This window comes from Diadema setosum, chromosome 2, assembly GCF_964275005.1.
Source record: "Diadema setosum chromosome 2, eeDiaSeto1, whole genome shotgun sequence".
NCBI classification, from domain to species: Eukaryota; Metazoa; Echinodermata; class Echinoidea; order Diadematoida; family Diadematidae; genus Diadema; species Diadema setosum.
Window position 1 is genome coordinate 27,917,847 of NC_092686.1, and position 17,724 is coordinate 27,935,570.

At 41.0% G+C, this 17,724-nt stretch overlaps 1 protein-coding gene and 1 non-coding gene across 2 annotated transcripts in view; one reads left to right on the forward strand and one right to left on the reverse strand.

Moving 5' to 3' along the window:
• Positions 1–11,511, reverse strand: part of LOC140243818 (uncharacterized) — a 50,877-nt gene extending 39,366 nt beyond the window's left edge. Inside the window, exon 1 of the mRNA XM_072323488.1 lies at positions 10,203–11,511. Coding sequence (XP_072179589.1) covers positions 10,203–11,441 — 1,239 coding nt within the window. The 5' untranslated portion in view covers positions 11,442–11,511. The remainder of the gene's footprint in view (positions 1–10,202) is intronic.
• Positions 11,512–16,738: 5,227 nt separating this feature from the next.
• Positions 16,739–16,930, forward strand: LOC140246482 (U2 spliceosomal RNA). The gene has a single exon (XR_011902545.1). It is a non-coding gene; the product is annotated as a U2 spliceosomal RNA (small nuclear RNA).
• Positions 16,931–17,724: the final 794 nt, after the last annotated feature.

Sequence of the window (17,724 nt, forward strand, 5' to 3'; positions counted from 1 at the left end):
TGGGCTGAGGGTGCCTATGAATTATAGATAAAGTAAAAGAATGCAGTAGTGCTGCAGCGTATTTGAAATTATACAGTGGATTCGTTGCAACTGAATAAAAGGATGAAAAGAAGTGACATAAACAACATAATGATGTTATTATGAAGAACATGCGGCATCAGATGCTTTCCGAAGAGGTTTTGTTCGGGAGGTTTATCCTTGGATCCGCCACCGGCCTTTTTCATCCAGCAGTGGCTGAGCACCTGCGACTAAACACACTATGTACTAGTAGTTCAATGCCAGACGTTCGTCCCTCCCCATCCTAGCCCCCTCCCCTCTCGCCCTCCTCCACCTCTTCTCAAACAGATTGAGACAAAGAAACAATGCAACATGCACGGGTCAAGTTGGGGACGCCGCTCGGCTCCATCATGGCACAGCTATATAAGTGTAAACTGTTGCATTCAGCATTATCACGGGCATACACTTTATTCGGACAAGCTTTTCCCCTTTCTTCAAGAGAAGCATTTTCGTCACACGAGCCATCTCTCTATCATTCTCTCTGTTTCAACCTTTTAGAAACATCGCGCCTCGGTTTTTTAAACAAAATCATACCATCAGACCCATTTTAAAGAAATATTACTTGGTTTGTCAAATTCGCCACATACGGCGTAACATGTATTTATGCTGTGAGTCGTAGAAATCGTGTCTTGGTTCTAGGAAAATGGTACGGAACACTCCTTTGAGAGATGCTGTATGATATTACTCCTTGCGAGTTCAGTGACTTCCCATTAGCTTACACTATACAGGTGGAACAAGATACCCAGGGAAAAAAATAAAACAAAATAAAAACAAGCTGCATTGATTCATATTTCAACTTTTTTTATTTTCTAATCTTGTTGGTAACTTGAGAATGTTTGCTTTGCATCACCATGATTTTATGTTTTGCCTTCATGCTGACTGTAGGCTAATACTCCTATCTATCTATCTATCCATCCATCCATCAATCTATTGTAGCAATAAACCATCCATTTATCTATCTCTGAAAACGTTTGTGTTAACTGTATTGTAGTAAATGCTCGTCGTGCTGTTGATTCTTCACATTCTTTTTCATCTAATAAACTTTGAAGATTGCATCCACCAATGTGCCCCACACGCACAATTAAGAAAGGAAAACGACAACGAACTCCATCAGAGGTGCCGATTTCACCTTAAACTGCAGAGCACAGACGAAAATGTCTTCTTATTTTATCTGAGCGTTTGCAGCCAAAGAAAAAGAGATGGAGAGAAATGGAGGAGGAGAGTGAGTCACCCCCATCCAAGCTGATGTCAATTTTACGGTGACATTAGAAAGGGGCACAGAAAAACGTTTTCTTGCTCGACGGATCGATGACTTTCATCCATCTGGGCGAGAGTGTCGGGTAAAGTCACGAAGTGGCAAGTCGTAAAAAGGAAGAGGAAATCGTCTGCGTCATCGACGGGCACGCGCCATTCTTTTTTCCTTCTTTTCCTTTGTCTTCTTATTTTTGTCTTTGATTAAGTCTGGATCACGTGACCGAACAGCAATAGTGGAAGGTTCATCGTCTCCCAAATGCTGTCTTGTGGCGAATGTATACGCGCCTCTTGGAGGGAATAGATACATAAGTAACTGCAGTCCACTTTCAAGGGTGCTCTGATAGAGCGATGGTGCCGACACCCTGATGATGCGGTGGCGAAGAGAGTGGTAAGGGGTGAACAAGAAAGAATAACCCCAACCCCACCCCACCCCCTCCCAAAAAAAGAAAGAAAGAAAGAAAAATCAATATCACACAGTTCAACTGCATCATCTTATCGTACAACTGGAAATTGAAAACTCTCGGTCGAAATCTTCGCGGAAGCAACTATTCTTAATCTTTACGATCCATATATAGGGCACCAGACGCACGTGAATGAACTCGCAAACCGTTGTCATCGTCCTAAACAATATCAGAAATAAGAGCTAAATATAACGATGAAAACGCTCAAACTGTCTGCAGGTTTCACAAATACGTAATGATTACAGGGGTTCCAAAGGACTGTATCTCTGGGAATAAAACTCTATACCGCTAATAGTCACACATCCCAATTATGACCGCCTTATCTGCACAACATGAAAAAGCTAAAAAAATATCTTGCCGCTAATCACGTTGACATATACGCCATCTCATTATATATCATTCATACTATTAGCTTATTTGCCACTCCTTCAAGCTGATCAGTTTAACTACAAACTGTAATTTCACCCGCTCTCAATTTTGAAGTATTTTACGTATGTAAGCCTACACATGTAATACATATGAGTACACTCGTATGCTTTGATACATAGTATGTACCTGTATCAGGGAGGTGGAAAGAGACCTTCCATCTCCCTGCCTATATCATGCCTAAGAGACACTCTTACAATGTGTAATTCTGATAATGTCAAGGGCAACCCGATCGTTATACAAGATCGACAGCATTTTGAAATGGTGGCACTGATGGGGTTAAGGAACCACGAACTCGACAAAGAATCAAAGAATCCGTTTGCTCATCCACGAGCTGGTGGTTAACGTTCTCATCACGTCTCTATTGGCACAGCTGCAAAGCAGTTTGCAGTCATCCACGCCCTCATCCCCCTCCTCGTATTCTCTTCACCTGCTCAAACTCCTCGCACGGGTTTGCGCGAAAAAGGTGGTTTGAGCTGGAAGGGTGCTGATTGAAACAAGAGCGGTGAAGCCAGTAAGGATTTTCCCTAGTCGACATGAAAATCCAGGGGAAGAGTAAGACAACCAAATACACGTAAGGAAGGCGAAGTATTTCCGGAGGATACACGGGTACGATGTTACTCCACCTCGATAAGCAGTGGAGGCCCAGTGGTAGATGAAATTTACATTTATATTACTTTCTTATCTCATGATCCCCCGTTAATTACAAATGGTGTATGGTCTCGTATATGATACGAAATGTGGATATCAATTCTGCATTGCGTCAAGACGGTTTAGCTGTGGAGAGTCATATGCAATTTGCCTAGCTATGGACTGAATATCAAGATCAACAAGAATCATAATAAATTCTATCGCATGTTATGATATCATTTCAACATGGCATGCTTTATCATATTTCAATATATCCTGTCACGATATATTACATCATAAATATATAGCATCAAATTATGTAAGATTGTGTTATCATCACCAAATGCCGTGCTATATGCGAAGTCTGCAATGCACGGATCACATTAGCAAAGGAGGTACAGTGTATCCATACAACTCCTTGATATTAGCAAATTAACGGTATACAGCTAATATACCCTAACTCACCTTTGCACTGATGCATTTTGTACGTGATACCCTATACTCCGTTATACAATTTGATATGTATTAAATGACTTGTAATGAGGCCATCATCAAATTCAACGACAGTCTCCAGCATTTTATTTTGTATTAATTCGATTGAAATATTAATGATTTTCCAATTGTTTTTGCATGATTATAACTCACCTGTAAAATATTTCATTACTGGTATATTGTGATTATATTCATATTCAATTTGTGTTGGACATAATATGATTAGTATTGGGAAATTGTTTGTTACGTTGTATATACTTTGTGAAAAATACAGAAGTAAATCAAATTAAATCAACCAATAAATATTAACACCTCACCTAAGATTTTAATACACCCAGCCCTATACTGTCCTTACACACTCTCGTTTGCTTATCCCTCTCTCTAATCTCCCATACTTCTCGTGTGATGAGCGCAACTGTGCTATTCCAGTCCACGTCATAGAGTTTCATGTCTGACAGATATTAGCAAACCATCCCAGTGCAAACATTTGAAAGTGATATCTCTCCCGTTCTTTTCAGATTGCCAAAGTTTTCGATTATACTAAACTAGGACATCTGGGGGCATTCGGATTCTTTTAATGATTTTTTGCTTAACTGAATCCATAACATTTGTTGATACTAAAAGCATTAAAAATACATAAGCTTGCACATCATAACGACCCCTATATTTCTTCATTGTCAAGTGTAGACTTTGGAGTACTTTACGTCAGCCACACAAGATGAGATGAAGTTACAGAAAAATAAAATCAGCCCATCGTACCCGAAAAAACACACACACACACACGAATTTTCTTTAGATCATCTCTTAAAACAGCTTTCAAGAGATTGCGTTTTGCATGATATGTCCCTCTGTTTCATCCTCTGTCATGTTTTGATCACAATAACAATTAAATTTCACATCATAAAAAACAAGAACATAATTGTTGAAAGTTCATGTCGATAGATTCAGGAGACTATTGCCATGCAATACCAGGAAACACCATCAGAAATTTCAGACCAGATATGGAGATGAAACTCAAGAAGAGAAATGGGCACTCATGACTTTGCGAGCGTGCGGAAATTTGACGTTATGCTTTCCGTCTTACGCAATTCGGTATTGCACAACTCTATAGGGGGAATTACTTCTTTCCAATTCTACATAATACCACAATTCACCCAAGTGTCATCAAACAAAACATCAAGATTTCTCTCATTCTAATATAACTTTGACTACCATATTGCTCCACACAGGCTGTCCACCAGAATGCTCTCTCGTTCGATATACTCCTCAATGGGGCCTTGTACTTTCTACGCCTAGACGCCATTACCCTCAACAGAACTGACCTCGCTTCATCCTCGGCGGGACGATTCTCGTATCATACGCGGTGATACAGGTGAGGAGGATTCACTCACCAGGGAAAGTGTTGGCTGAAATTACCATCGCCCTTCACATTGCAATATGGCCGCAGAATGGCAAATGACAATGTGGTCGTGCTAAAATCGGAGCTGTAATCAATTCCAGCCTAGATCAGATTCAATTTTCTTTACATTATTGCCATCCAACAGCCCCAAACAACCAATACCAATCACAATGGAAATACAATTGCCATTGACGCATTCCATGAGAGGTGGCAAATAAGCACTGTCCATAGTGAAAGGTCCAAGCGCACAAAATGTTAGCGCCTACATACTGCAGGACGAAAGGCATCACTCCGCTTAAAGGCAATGCTGCGAGCGAACCCTCGGAGCGTCTTGTAATTAGGGCGTGTCGAAAGATAGAAGCTGCAGCAATTTTTCAAGACCTCCCAATTTTAACAAAATATTGGTCTGACAGACAGCATTTAGGAACCAGAATGGCTTGAGTCAAATTTCAGCTTGAGATAACTCGTACACGTTCGGCAACAAGGGACCAAAAGGAATCTTGTTGAATCTTGTTTCGTTTTCTTCGAATGCCCAGTCGCCTTACGATAAATCAAAGAAGACGTCATGATGATGATGATCATGATGATGATGATGATGATAATAATAACAACAACAACAACAACAACAACAACAACAACCACAACAACAACAACAACAACAACAATAATAATAATAATAATAATAATAATAATAATAACAATAATAATAATAATAATAATAATGATAATGATAATAATAATAATAATAATAATAATAATAATAATAATAATAATAATAACAATGATAACAATAATAACGTTTCGTTACCAGGGTAGCCCTGGAGTAAGCACTGTTCTTAAACCAGGTACAGGACTGGTTGATGTACCCATTTGGTAGACCTTCTCCCGGTTGGATTTCTGTAAGTTTCCTTTTCATAAACGCGCCGCTCAGGATTGGAACTGAGGACCCTTGACCACTGAGTCACGTTGATCCCATCATAAATATTCATGTAGATCAAAATCTGATGGGCGAGTGATGATAATGGACGGCCGAATTCAGATGTGACCCACTTTACATCTTCTGGTAGTTATCTCCGGCAGTCGTAGCGGGAGACTAATTATAGAGATGATAGTTTCACGAGAATAGCTTGTTCGATTTCCCGCAATTGACAGGCATACAGAACGGCAATGCATTAACAACAACAAAAAAAGTTCTTTCCTTCTAGAATAAAGTGCGCGATTTCTTGAGTGAATCCGATATCCCATCATGTCATTGACTCTCTAAGTTCCACTGTATAAGAAATGAGGTAGTATTAGTAGCTTATAGGTCATAGGCCTACAGAGCAAAGAGAGGGGTGGGGGTTAGCTGAGAGCATGGAGCCATTTTGTACGTAGCCCAATATCGAGTCTTCGACTCCGTTGAACCTTGTTGGTTCAAGTATGGAGCTCCATGGTTCAAGTAAATCTCGGAAGAAAGCTAAAGATGTGTTCCCTGCAGGACGGGTCAATACCATTTACTCAATAATTCTTCACTCGACATACAGTTACACAGGATATTTCATTGTTGCTTAATAATTGGATTACAATCACTTTTAGATCACAGTATATTTCTCCGTATCGTTACTCACTGGGATAGGATACTAGTATTATCTACTACGTCGTTATGGATCTAAGCTTTGATTCCGTCATTATTTCATTTGAAAACAGGCTTGCATTATCCAGGGAGGTCACCTCCCTGCATTATCTATATTTGCTCAATATTATGGCACTGCGTTTACTTTTGTTCTAGTTTCTTTGTTTCAATTTGTATTTTGATGATCTGATACTGGTCTGCCCAGTGATATACTTTGTATTGTGTTTGGTCGTTGTCGTGACATATGACAAAATGGTAAAAAATTAGAATGACGGAACTACGGAGAATGCCTTTAGCAAACAGTCGTTGCTTGGTTATTCCCAATGCAAACATGTAGGCCTATAATTCCTTACTGGGACGCATTTACACATATTTGTATTGACATCATTGACCCGTGTTATAGCTCACAACTCTCGATTCGCGCATTAAAGACGGAGTGACAAAACCCTGCCATCGGCTTCCATAGGCCTATATCATCTTTGTTTCTTCTTTTTTTTTTCGCGCTACTATAATAGCCACGTTACCAAGCACAGAGCAGATGTGTGAATGAAAGGGTGAATATTCAATAATGTTGCTATGAGAGTCCTCCTATTGTTTGTACCATCTCTGAAACCGGGTTCTTCTCTCTCTCCCTCTCTCTTCCTTTGTCTGTCTGTCTGTCTGTATGTCTGTCTCTGTCTCTCTTTTCCCCCTCCTTCCCCTGCTTACCCCCCCCCCCCCCCACCCCCATGACAGTGAAAACTCCACAGAATTGCCATGGCGGCCAACCCTTGGGCACGCATTCGCAGTTGCAAAATTAAACTACTTCAGCATAAGATTTATAAACAGTAATTTCGCTCACATTCGCTGACTATATTCCTATCTTGTCATAATATAATATCATGGAAGCCGCTGACACACAATGACGAAAATCAGGGCGCCGGTTGGCGCGTTCCCAACATTCATACAATAAATAGCCCGCGCAATTAACGATGCCCATTTATCAAGACTTGCTGGTGTCAACATTTGTATAGAAAATGACGTTCTCTCCTTGACTAGGCGACAAAGTGCACTGTCGCCATATTTACCAGCTACATATGACTACCAAGTCGATTGTACCTACAGGCACCAATTTGATGTCGTTGATGTCGTAGAGTCCGAAGGTCGTTTACTGTACACAGTAAAGGCACATGCCGAGATATACAAGGCTGTATACGTGTATATATATTTTTTTTTTCTTCAGATTTGTCGATACAAATTTGGGTTATCATTTATGACAGACACCGCTAGCGCTACGTCCCTTTGGGTGTTACAATCAATATCCAATCCACGAAATAGTGGCCTAATGGGTCGAGATAACGTGTTTCTTGTGGCATTTGTTTGATGTACAGCTGTAATATAAAAAAAGATTCGATCTAATCATAGAGAAGCCGTACCCGCAAACCATGCAAACGCATTGTGTATATACATGTACTTCAGGTGAACTCACTAAATAGGGCCTGATTGGTATCTTTGCTACTACATGGACTTTGCACCGAACTGTTAGCATCACCCAACCACTAAACGTCTTAGGTGACCTTAATTAAACCTATCCACATGCCGTGTCATGATTTTGACAGCAAAGTGTCACTCGTAAGTATCAAAATCTACTGGCCCGCGACAAATTTACGGACAATTCTGAAGAAAACGGAAATGGATAAACAGAGCTTGATACAACAGAAAAACACAGTCATCATGTACTCTATTCGTACATTACTATAGCATCGCATAAAAGTTTGACTTCAGTGACAGGATGTTGACCCCTGGGAAGGCTGAAGAAGGATTGGCTTAGAGGCCAAGGTTTGACAGGGGGTTGAAAGCAGAACAGGCGACTCGTCGGTATACTTGTTATGCTGGGGTTGTGGATAAGGTGAAGACTACCCCCCCCCCCCCGCGCCCCCCGGGAGGATATCTATTCCCATTCTGGCGCCACCATGGATTCAAACTCCCTCTGATAGCTACTTCATTGGAATTATGACGTGTTATGTTAAACCATGAAATGCAGCTCCATGGTTAAATCACTGTCAGCTCAGCGGTTGTTCTTGCCAGAGATTTAAAATCTGATTTCCTGTCTAATGCTTTAAATCATCGCTTCTTCCACAAAATTTAAGGATTTGCACAATGACGAAAAAAGGATTCAGGCAAACACCTGCCTAACAAAACGATTGCCACCATACAAATAACTGATAAACAATACAACACTAGTCATCAGCCTTCAGTGTAAACTAACAAATCGGCAATTTCTTCGAATAATTTCAGCTCAATTTCGAACTCATACTGAGTAAGAACAAGATCGGGTAGGCTGGCGGAAAACAACACATCGTAAACATTCGAACACCCTTTCAAGATAGCACTTTCCACTTGTTTCATTACAGAGTAGAACCGTTAGAGTGCAACAAAATTGCAACGGTGTTCAAATTTAGACTCGTCAGTCTGAGTTATTTGATCTTATAGCGCGGGAAACAAATCAGGTTTGAAAGAGTACAAAGTACAATGCTGTATATCTATTGATTCTTGATATCCTGAAATATGCAGCCTTCTAAGAGCACACTCGTGGTAAATGATATTCAGTGGATTCTATAATGATAAGGTTTGTTTGTCAAGTCCATCATAATGAATCAACACAACTAGTCTATGTTTCTCTCTACAGTGAGCGAACGAGCCTTATGGCATGTTCTTTTCTGGTATATTCTTCACGATAGGAGACACCAATCTTTGGTGAATGATTTGTAACATTATATGATATTTATTGCATGATATGATATGATGCATTATGGTATATCATATTATATTATATTATATCATTTCATATCACATCATATATTGTCCCATAGCATATTGTTAACATAATTATTCTCTCAAACAGAAACCATCCAAAGTCTGTTTAGAATAACTGAACATAATTCTCTACATAATTAGTCCTCATTATGATTGGATTTCTCTTATCATTCCTTAATATTACATAAAACGACGGTCATAATTAAAAAAAAAACAGTGTTAATCTGTGGTTGTTGTTTTTTTTTTGTCAATCATATTCCTTTAGCTGGTTACACACGTCAATGAAGTCAGATATAATGACAATCAGAAGATTTAAATGGATTAGAAGAACAGGATAAAAGTGGGAAAGGGATCGATAAGAGCAAGCTAGAATATATTGTCATCACCTGCTAGTAGCAAATCATAGTTATGACTGCGAGTGCTTAGAAAGAAAACGGGAAAGGCGAATAAAACAGGAATGGTAGCTTTGGAATAAATAATGAGTTATTCTAAGCCGTCATTTCTGTTTAGGCACAATTTACTGGGTATGTCACATGGCTTCACATGACAAAGCTAGATCAAACGATTCATACAGCGTGACTTCCCACAGAGCTCCTTTGGGTATACCGCCGGTTTCGTACTTATATGAATATAATGGCCTTTATCCCGATTACACGTGAGTTCCAAGTATCAAGTATCACAGAGTTTCGTGAGAGGTTGAAACTATAAAACACTTCTCTTCTCGGGGATTTTACGGTGATAGCAAAACTATCTCGCAGCCTCCTAGATAAGAGATGGGGACATGTATGAATTTCATCAGATTGAACTGATGCATGCTGATCGATGAATGTGATAACGGTACAAAGTAAAAGACAAAACGTATAATGTAGTATATTAAATATGTAGGCATATGTATCAAACTCTCATCATAATTAATCACTCTTCCATAGACGAAGCCATTTATCAAAACATTCATTCAATACAACATGAATACGTGAATTATACTTGGCACACATAGTACATTTCTCTAGATTTCTATTACATTAGTGAAAAGAATAAGTTAGTTAGTGATACCCATACACTGTGATGTCCTTACCTTGTTGAGAGGTATCTGTGTAGACATGTTATAATTGGTGCTCATCAGGCCCCTGGAGTAGTACGCCGTAAGGGGGCACCCGTTGACGGACAGAGTTTTCTTCCGGTCAGTTCTGGACAGCACAAACGCCCTCCACTGGACAAACTTGGTACACTCCTCCCTCTTGGGCAGTCGGGTCTGGTTGGTGACCAGTCCTGGTGCCGAGAACAACCTGTTCTTGTCGCTGGCGTTGAGGCGGAGTGACAGGAAATGCGAGCCGTTAGTAGCAGACAGGCGCCAGATGTTGCCCCGGTGATCGGGAAAGGTGGCGTCCTCAAAGACGAAATTGTCGGTGTGATAATAGCCTCTTGTAGTCAGTCTGATCTCCGGCTGGGCGAACGGTGTGATGGAGACGATCTCGACCCCGAGAGGGACTGCCCCACGAAAGAGGAGGTTATCGCTGCCGTTCAGGGGTTCGAAAGCCTTGAAACGACCGTAGCCTTGCTCGTTCTTGAAGGAGAACTCAAATGTCTTTGAACTCGCAGGGCACGTGCGACTGTGGCCGAGAAAGAATCGATAGCGTATCCGACATCCGATAAGCGATGACTCAACATCGTTGCCAAGGAAACGGTGGAGATACATGGAGACGTGTCCGTCGGCTTCTTCGCGATCACCGAGAGGATACAGAGAGAGGTAGAATTCCATTCCAGCAAGCGGAAAGTTGGCAGTGAAGAAAGATGGATAAGGCTGCTCGCGATTTTTCAAGAGCTGCGCGAAATCCACGGATTGTTCGAAGAGTGTCGAGCAAGATTTCATGGCGAGTTCGATGATCACGACTTTCTCCGGTTCTAGCAAGAATCCCTGGCCCGGCGTGAAAAGCTCCCTGAGAGGTGCAAACTCCCTTTTACCCCACCCCGGCGACTGGGGAGCACTGAACTCTACTTGGCTCCCTTCGGTGACGAGGCTCTTGGTAGGGTCAAGGACGTTTCGGGTGATGATGCGAAAGTCGGCCCGACATCGCACACCCTCCGCGGGGCTTCCCCAATACACGTATACGCCCAGAAACTCATGTCGCTTCCCCTCTGCGTACTTGCAGCTCAGGTACCAATCCTGGCCCTGATAATTGATGACGGTGGATCGGACGGAGCGGGATTTGAATTCGTCCAGGTTCATTAACCCCAACTTGAAGGTGAAGAGCTGAGTATTCTCGCTGTCGTTAAGCGGGAGAGTGCGATACAGCTGCAGGGTATTCGTAGCCATGTCTGCTAGCACGAGCTATCTCTGCTATCCAATAACAAACACCATCATCAGTTATCGCTCTACAAAGGCGAAAATAAAGGTTCTATGTTGAATAAATATCTTCATCAATAAATTCACGTCTGAGAAGCAGCATGCACAAGTATGTTCACTGGCCAAAAGCGCAAACAAAAGCTAAAATGATCATATATCATACAACACACAGAGCTGATATCTTATAATCTTGGTGTCAAGTGTCTATAGAGCTCTTGAAATTATAAATCTGGAAGAGAAACATCTGTTTGCGGTATCATTTATAATTTGCAAAAGATATCAAGTACATTTTCCCAAGACAAGATAGGGTGTTCCTTACGCTTCGGTGATGTAGCCACAGTGTTTCAACTTCAGCGGTAGAGTGTAAGTCCGCCCCAACAGCGACGAATCAACCGATGCGATAAATCCAAGGAAGCGTATGTTTTGAAATCTGATAGGGAAACTAATCCTATAAATGGGGGAAACACTTAAACGAACATGATAATATTATACCAGATTATCGACACAGTCTGCTTTGACACAGATCACTGCTTGTTGAATGCCCACTACTATACATTCCATCGTTGCAGCAGCGCTCGCCGAAGCGAGCGTAATCCGTTTCACATCCACGACCGGGATGAAGCCGGGCAAGTTCTCGTGACACGGGACCTCCGCAGAGTGCGCCCAGTCTCCAGCAAAGTTGTCACACGGAAATGACCATTCGAGCAACAGACGATGTTCCGCGGTCAGTAATCGACGATGAGTATCGCTATCTCAGTCACAGAAGTCATCGTCTGCTAAAAGCTTTGCATCACCATTCCCCCTCCGTGAGCGCGCGTCAGTACTTGACTCGATCTCCTCTCCCAGTGCTCTCGTGTACACGCATTCCGCATCGACCCCCTTCTTTACTGCAGTGGATAGCCGCTTCGCGTCGAGGTACGAGGTACGTGTGGACGCACGCTTCCAGCATTAGCGGCATTTTGTGTACGCCAATACACGATACCGCCTGTTTGCAGGCTGTCACACTGTACGCTTTCAGTCCGTTCTATTATTATCGATCGACAAACAATGGGCCGACATCTCTTGTATTGGTGACACACTCCACTACGTGGATTGAATGAAAATACGAGCAAGCGTCGCACCCGCGGGAAATTTTGTTCTGGACCTCACTAAGCGCTAACCTGTTTTCTTGGAGGTCACATACACCTGACCCCTTATGAAGTTGAGGCATATTTCCCTAATATTACAGTGAAGTTGAAAACGGACGCTCCGTCGTATACCAACCACCTGCCACTGGCGAGGATCCAATTTTATAAATCCCCGACCTGAACTTCAACTGGCGGGTGAAAGTTTCGTAGGCGGGTCTCTAAGACAACGGTCATGATAAAATGCTTTTGACCTGTAATAGCATTCTATTGAGGTAGACACTTGGTATGGTAGAGGTGTGGTGAGTTTCTACTACCTGAAAAAAAAAGAAGATAATCAGCGAGAGATCTAGACCCTCTGCACCAAAGACACACTGTAGCAACTGCCATAGTTTTCTTAATTTTGACAATTGATTATCGACGTAGTCCCCTCCCCCCTTTTTTTTGGTGGTGGTGGTGGTGGGGGGGGGGGGGGGCTACGGGACACAAAATTTATCAAGGTATCTATCTTTTAATTGTAAATCAATCCTGATAGAATCCTGGCTATGTTAATATCAAGATTGCCAAGAAACTGAGGTCAGCATTTTCGATTTCAACCTGATGAGGTCTCCAATATACATGTTACCTGTGTCAAACAATAGATAAACAGGTAGGCTATTGGAAATGGAGGGGACTACTAAAATACGATAGTGAAAAAAGAGTCCGAGAAGGGGGTGACCCCCCTCCCTCCCTTGGCGATTTGTTTGTCTGCTTGTTTTTTGTGTTTGTGTTTTTTCCTATTTTGAAACCCCGTAAGTGATGTTTTCCTGGTATCTAACACAATGGAGACCATAGAAAAGCAGTGTATGATAAAGTCTTTTTTTTTTCTATGCGCATCACATTTTCACTTGGCAGCCCAAGGGGGCAGGGGGTTAGATCCCCTGCCTTCCTCCACCTCCCCCTCCCCCCCCCCCCGTAGATCCACCACTCACATATATTTTGCGGGGAAAATGTTTGAGGTCACTTCCGATATTCTGTTTGTTTGATTTTATTCAAAGCCAACATGAAAGTGCAGTGAAGTGTATATTTGCCCACTTCTCGCTTTGAGAAACTTCTGCTCTAATGATTGCTTAAGCTGTTTACTTTAGTTATTGATAATGCCATGTTAATGCTGTGAAAATAAATGGTAACCAGCGTACCAGAATTATGTGCTGGAATATTGGCAGACTGAACAGAAGAGATAGATAAAAGAAAAAAGAAACACAAACACACAGACAAATGTGGGTTCATGACTCTTAAGCTTCCAAGCGTGTTTTGCCACTGAAAAGAAGTTCAAAGAAAGAGTACAATAATGAGAGCACAACAATTCAAATTTCAACAAAGTCTGATGAAAATTATCGAATCCTTAAAATTTCATAACGTCCATACTTTCTCATCCAAATTTAATCATTTTCACTGCTGTGCGTGTAAAATTTTACTCTTTCTTTTCAGTGACATTACAGCTACTTTTAAGTTTGCATTGATATTGTGTGTTTTTTTGGTAAAAACAAACAAACAAACAAACAAACAAAACAAAAAAACAAACAAACAAACAAAACAAACAAACAAACAAACAAAACTGTGAAAGCAGTGGATGATGAAAGGGAGTTCATTGTGCTCTGCAATAGACCAAACCGCAACGTAATGTAACTCGTGTTCCATAAATGATAGCACTGTACAGGGCTCACACCTGTAAATAAAGTGGAATGTCCCAGACCCCTTCACAAATTCGTACCAAAGATACCAAAATATGTGAAGAAAAAAAATAATTAGAAATCATCAATGCAGTTTGGCATAAAACTGAATAGCTGCATATATTGAGTATGAATTCCTCTCCAAACTGTATTTTGGTTTGAAGATGAAAGCTTTTCTCATGGAATTTGAAGGGACTGTATTTCATTGGGTGCATGTACGGAAAATAGGTGATTTTTTGAGTGAAAAGAACTCATATCATAGTCTGGCTTTGCGGACCCTTGGACAGAGTTTGAGCCGAAGAACCTGCCTTGGAAATTTGATGGATGACAGGATATAGCTCACTTATAGAGGTTAGTGAAGATGAAACACCTCATTTCTCCCAGCTATTTTTCAGAATTGTTTGAATTTTAAATTCTAACACACGTCTCTATGGGGAATTATTTACCCGTGTGAGCCCTACATACAGTCTTCTCCGCAACACCCAGCCACTATGTCCAAAGAACACGATGCGTCCGTAGATGGCGCTCTAACATATCTTAACCTGTTCATATTGATTCTTTGTCACCAGTCTTTTCAAAACGTGGTAGGGCCTCGCCCAGGGAGAAATAATAATTTGCATATTTTCTGAAATCTCTTCAAACTATTGCAGAAAAACTCCATACAAAACATGGTAATGATTCTGATCATAATAACTGTAATATATCAATTATAGCAGAGTTTGCTATTGTTTCTTTGCTTTTATCGTGATACAGAAAATGAAAAATAACAATGTAAATGGCAAACAAACAATACCCGTAGTCCCTTACACGTCGTTTACAATTACAGGCACCAACCGCATGACGTTTGTCTCTCTGCCTGTCTGTCTGGCACGTGGTGACGTCACAAACTCTAGCTCTCCTAATGGTTGAAGGGCGATAGTGACTATTCATATTTCCGCTATTCGCGATTTGCATGGAGAGCCGACGCTCATTGATTACTAGTATGTTCTGAGTGAATCAGTGCGCATGACACATTACCTAGTCAGAGTGATATAGAAAAGACAGACTCAGTTTCTACAATTTGGGAATATATAGCCTTAATATAGCGTGTTTAGAGCAAAAGATGATCCAGAAAATTATTCCATGGGATATCACTTGACATTTGCTCCAAGGGTAGTGCAGGCCGTTTCGTGTGTTGCAGTACCTCCGGGATCGGCCCACCCCCAAGGGGGTAATAATAATCCAAAGAAAGAATCTGACTTTGTTTCTATCTCTCGCTCTTCCATCTCTCACTGCAACAATTTCTTAGAATGCCTTGAAAATGCTCAATTGTACATAGTGCAACTCTCAAATACTTTCGCTTAAATCTCAATCTTCTCCCCCCACCCCCTCTGTCTTTTTGAGTCTGGGTCTTCTTTCTTTATCAAAAATACTGATTGATACTCAGTGGGGAGGAGCACTTCTTTTTGTCATAGTCTTTGATATCTAAGTCTTTGATTTCAGCGAGTTCTAATTTTTAGAACTGACCCCTTGAATCTTCACAATCCTTGTCTTTATGGATCCTTTCAACGGTTTCTAATTGCCATCATCATTATCCATTCTATGGACCTCCTCAGGATTCCCTGGTCCTATTTTTGCAATGGAAAAGATGGTGAAACTTTCTTTCAAACCACTCATAAGGCGCGCCTGATACCATGACCAAGCCCAAAAGAGAAATGCTAACTTTCATCCTTTTGAATTGGGATAAAATTAATGATGATGCTGATGATGGTGATGATTCCATTTATAACAGTTATAATAAAGATACTGTTAAAAAAGGTGATGTTATTCTTTGATTTTGTTGTTTTTTTTTTTGCTAGCCAATGAAAATAACATTAAAGTAAGAAAACAAAGGGTTAGAAAATTTAAATGGCACATGCATAGAAAACAAAGATAGGGCGCCCCACACGGCGTTTGCAAGAGAATAACCGTAACGATGGCATGACGTTTGTCTCTCTGCCTGTCTGTCTGGTATCAGGTTTAACACGGCACGTGGTGACGTCACAAACTCTAGCTCTCCTAATGGTTGAAGGGCGATAGTGACTATTCATATTTCCGCTATTCGCGATTTGCATGGAGAGCCGTCGCTCATTGATTACTAGTATGTTCTGAGTGAATCAGTGCGCATGACACATTACCTAGTCAGAGTGATATAGAAAAGACAGACTCAGTTTCTACAATTTGGGAATATATAGCCCTAAAATAGCGTGTTTAGAGCAAAAGATGATCCAGAAAATTATTCCATGGGATATCACTTGACATTTGCTCCAAGGGTAGTGCAGGCCGTTTCGTGTGTTAAGGCAAGCTTTTCGAGATATAAGGCAGAAATGACGTTGCGGTTACTGTAATGGGTAACCATCCCTTGATGATCGATCCCAGAACAAGATTATCGTTTCTGATTTCAGCAATGGGTATCGCTTCTCGGCCTTTTGGCTAAGATCATGTGTAGTATCTGTTCTTTTCAGCTTAATATCTGAAACGCGACTCATCGAGTCGCTTGTATATTAATCTGATTTTTGTACCGAGGCCATGGAATAGGGGCTTGCTCCATCCTGGCCACGGGTTGGCCCGGTATTGCAGTACCTCCGGGATCGGCCCACCCCCAAGGGGGTAATAATAATCCAAAGGAAGAATCTGACTTTGTTTCTATCTCTCGCTCTTCCATCTCTCACTGCAACAATTTCTTAGAATGCCTTGAAAATGCTCAATTGTATATTCTGCAACTCTCAAATGCTTTCGCTTAGATCTCAATCTTCTCCCCCACCCCCTCTGTCTTTTTGAGTCTGGGTCTTCTTTCTTTATCAAAAATACTGATTGATACTCAGTGGTGAGGAGCACTTCTTTTGCCATAGTCTTTGATATCTCAGTCTTTGATTTCAGCGAGTTCTAATTTTTAGAACTGACCCCTTGACTCTTCACAATCCTTGTCTTTATGGATCTTTTCAACGGTTTCTAGTTGCCATCATCATTATCCATTCTATGGACCTCCTCTGGATTCCCTGGTCCTATTTTTGCAATGGAAAGGATGGTGAAACTTTCTTTCAAACCACTCATAAGGCGCGCCTGATACCATGACCAAGCCCAAAAGAGAAATGCTAACTTTCATCCTTTTGAATTGGGATAAAATTAATGATGATGCTGATGATGGTGATGATTCCATTTATAACAGTTATAATAAAGATACTGTTAAAAAAGGTGATGTTATTCTTTGATTTTGTTTTTTTTTTTTTTTTGCTAGCCAATGAAAATAACATTAAAGTAAGAAAACAAAGGGTTAGAAAATTTAAATGGCACATGCATAGAAAACAAAGATAGGGCGCCCCACACGGCGTTTGCAAGAGAATAACCGTAACGATCGCATGACGTTTGTCTCTCTGCCTGTCTGTCTGGTATCAGGTT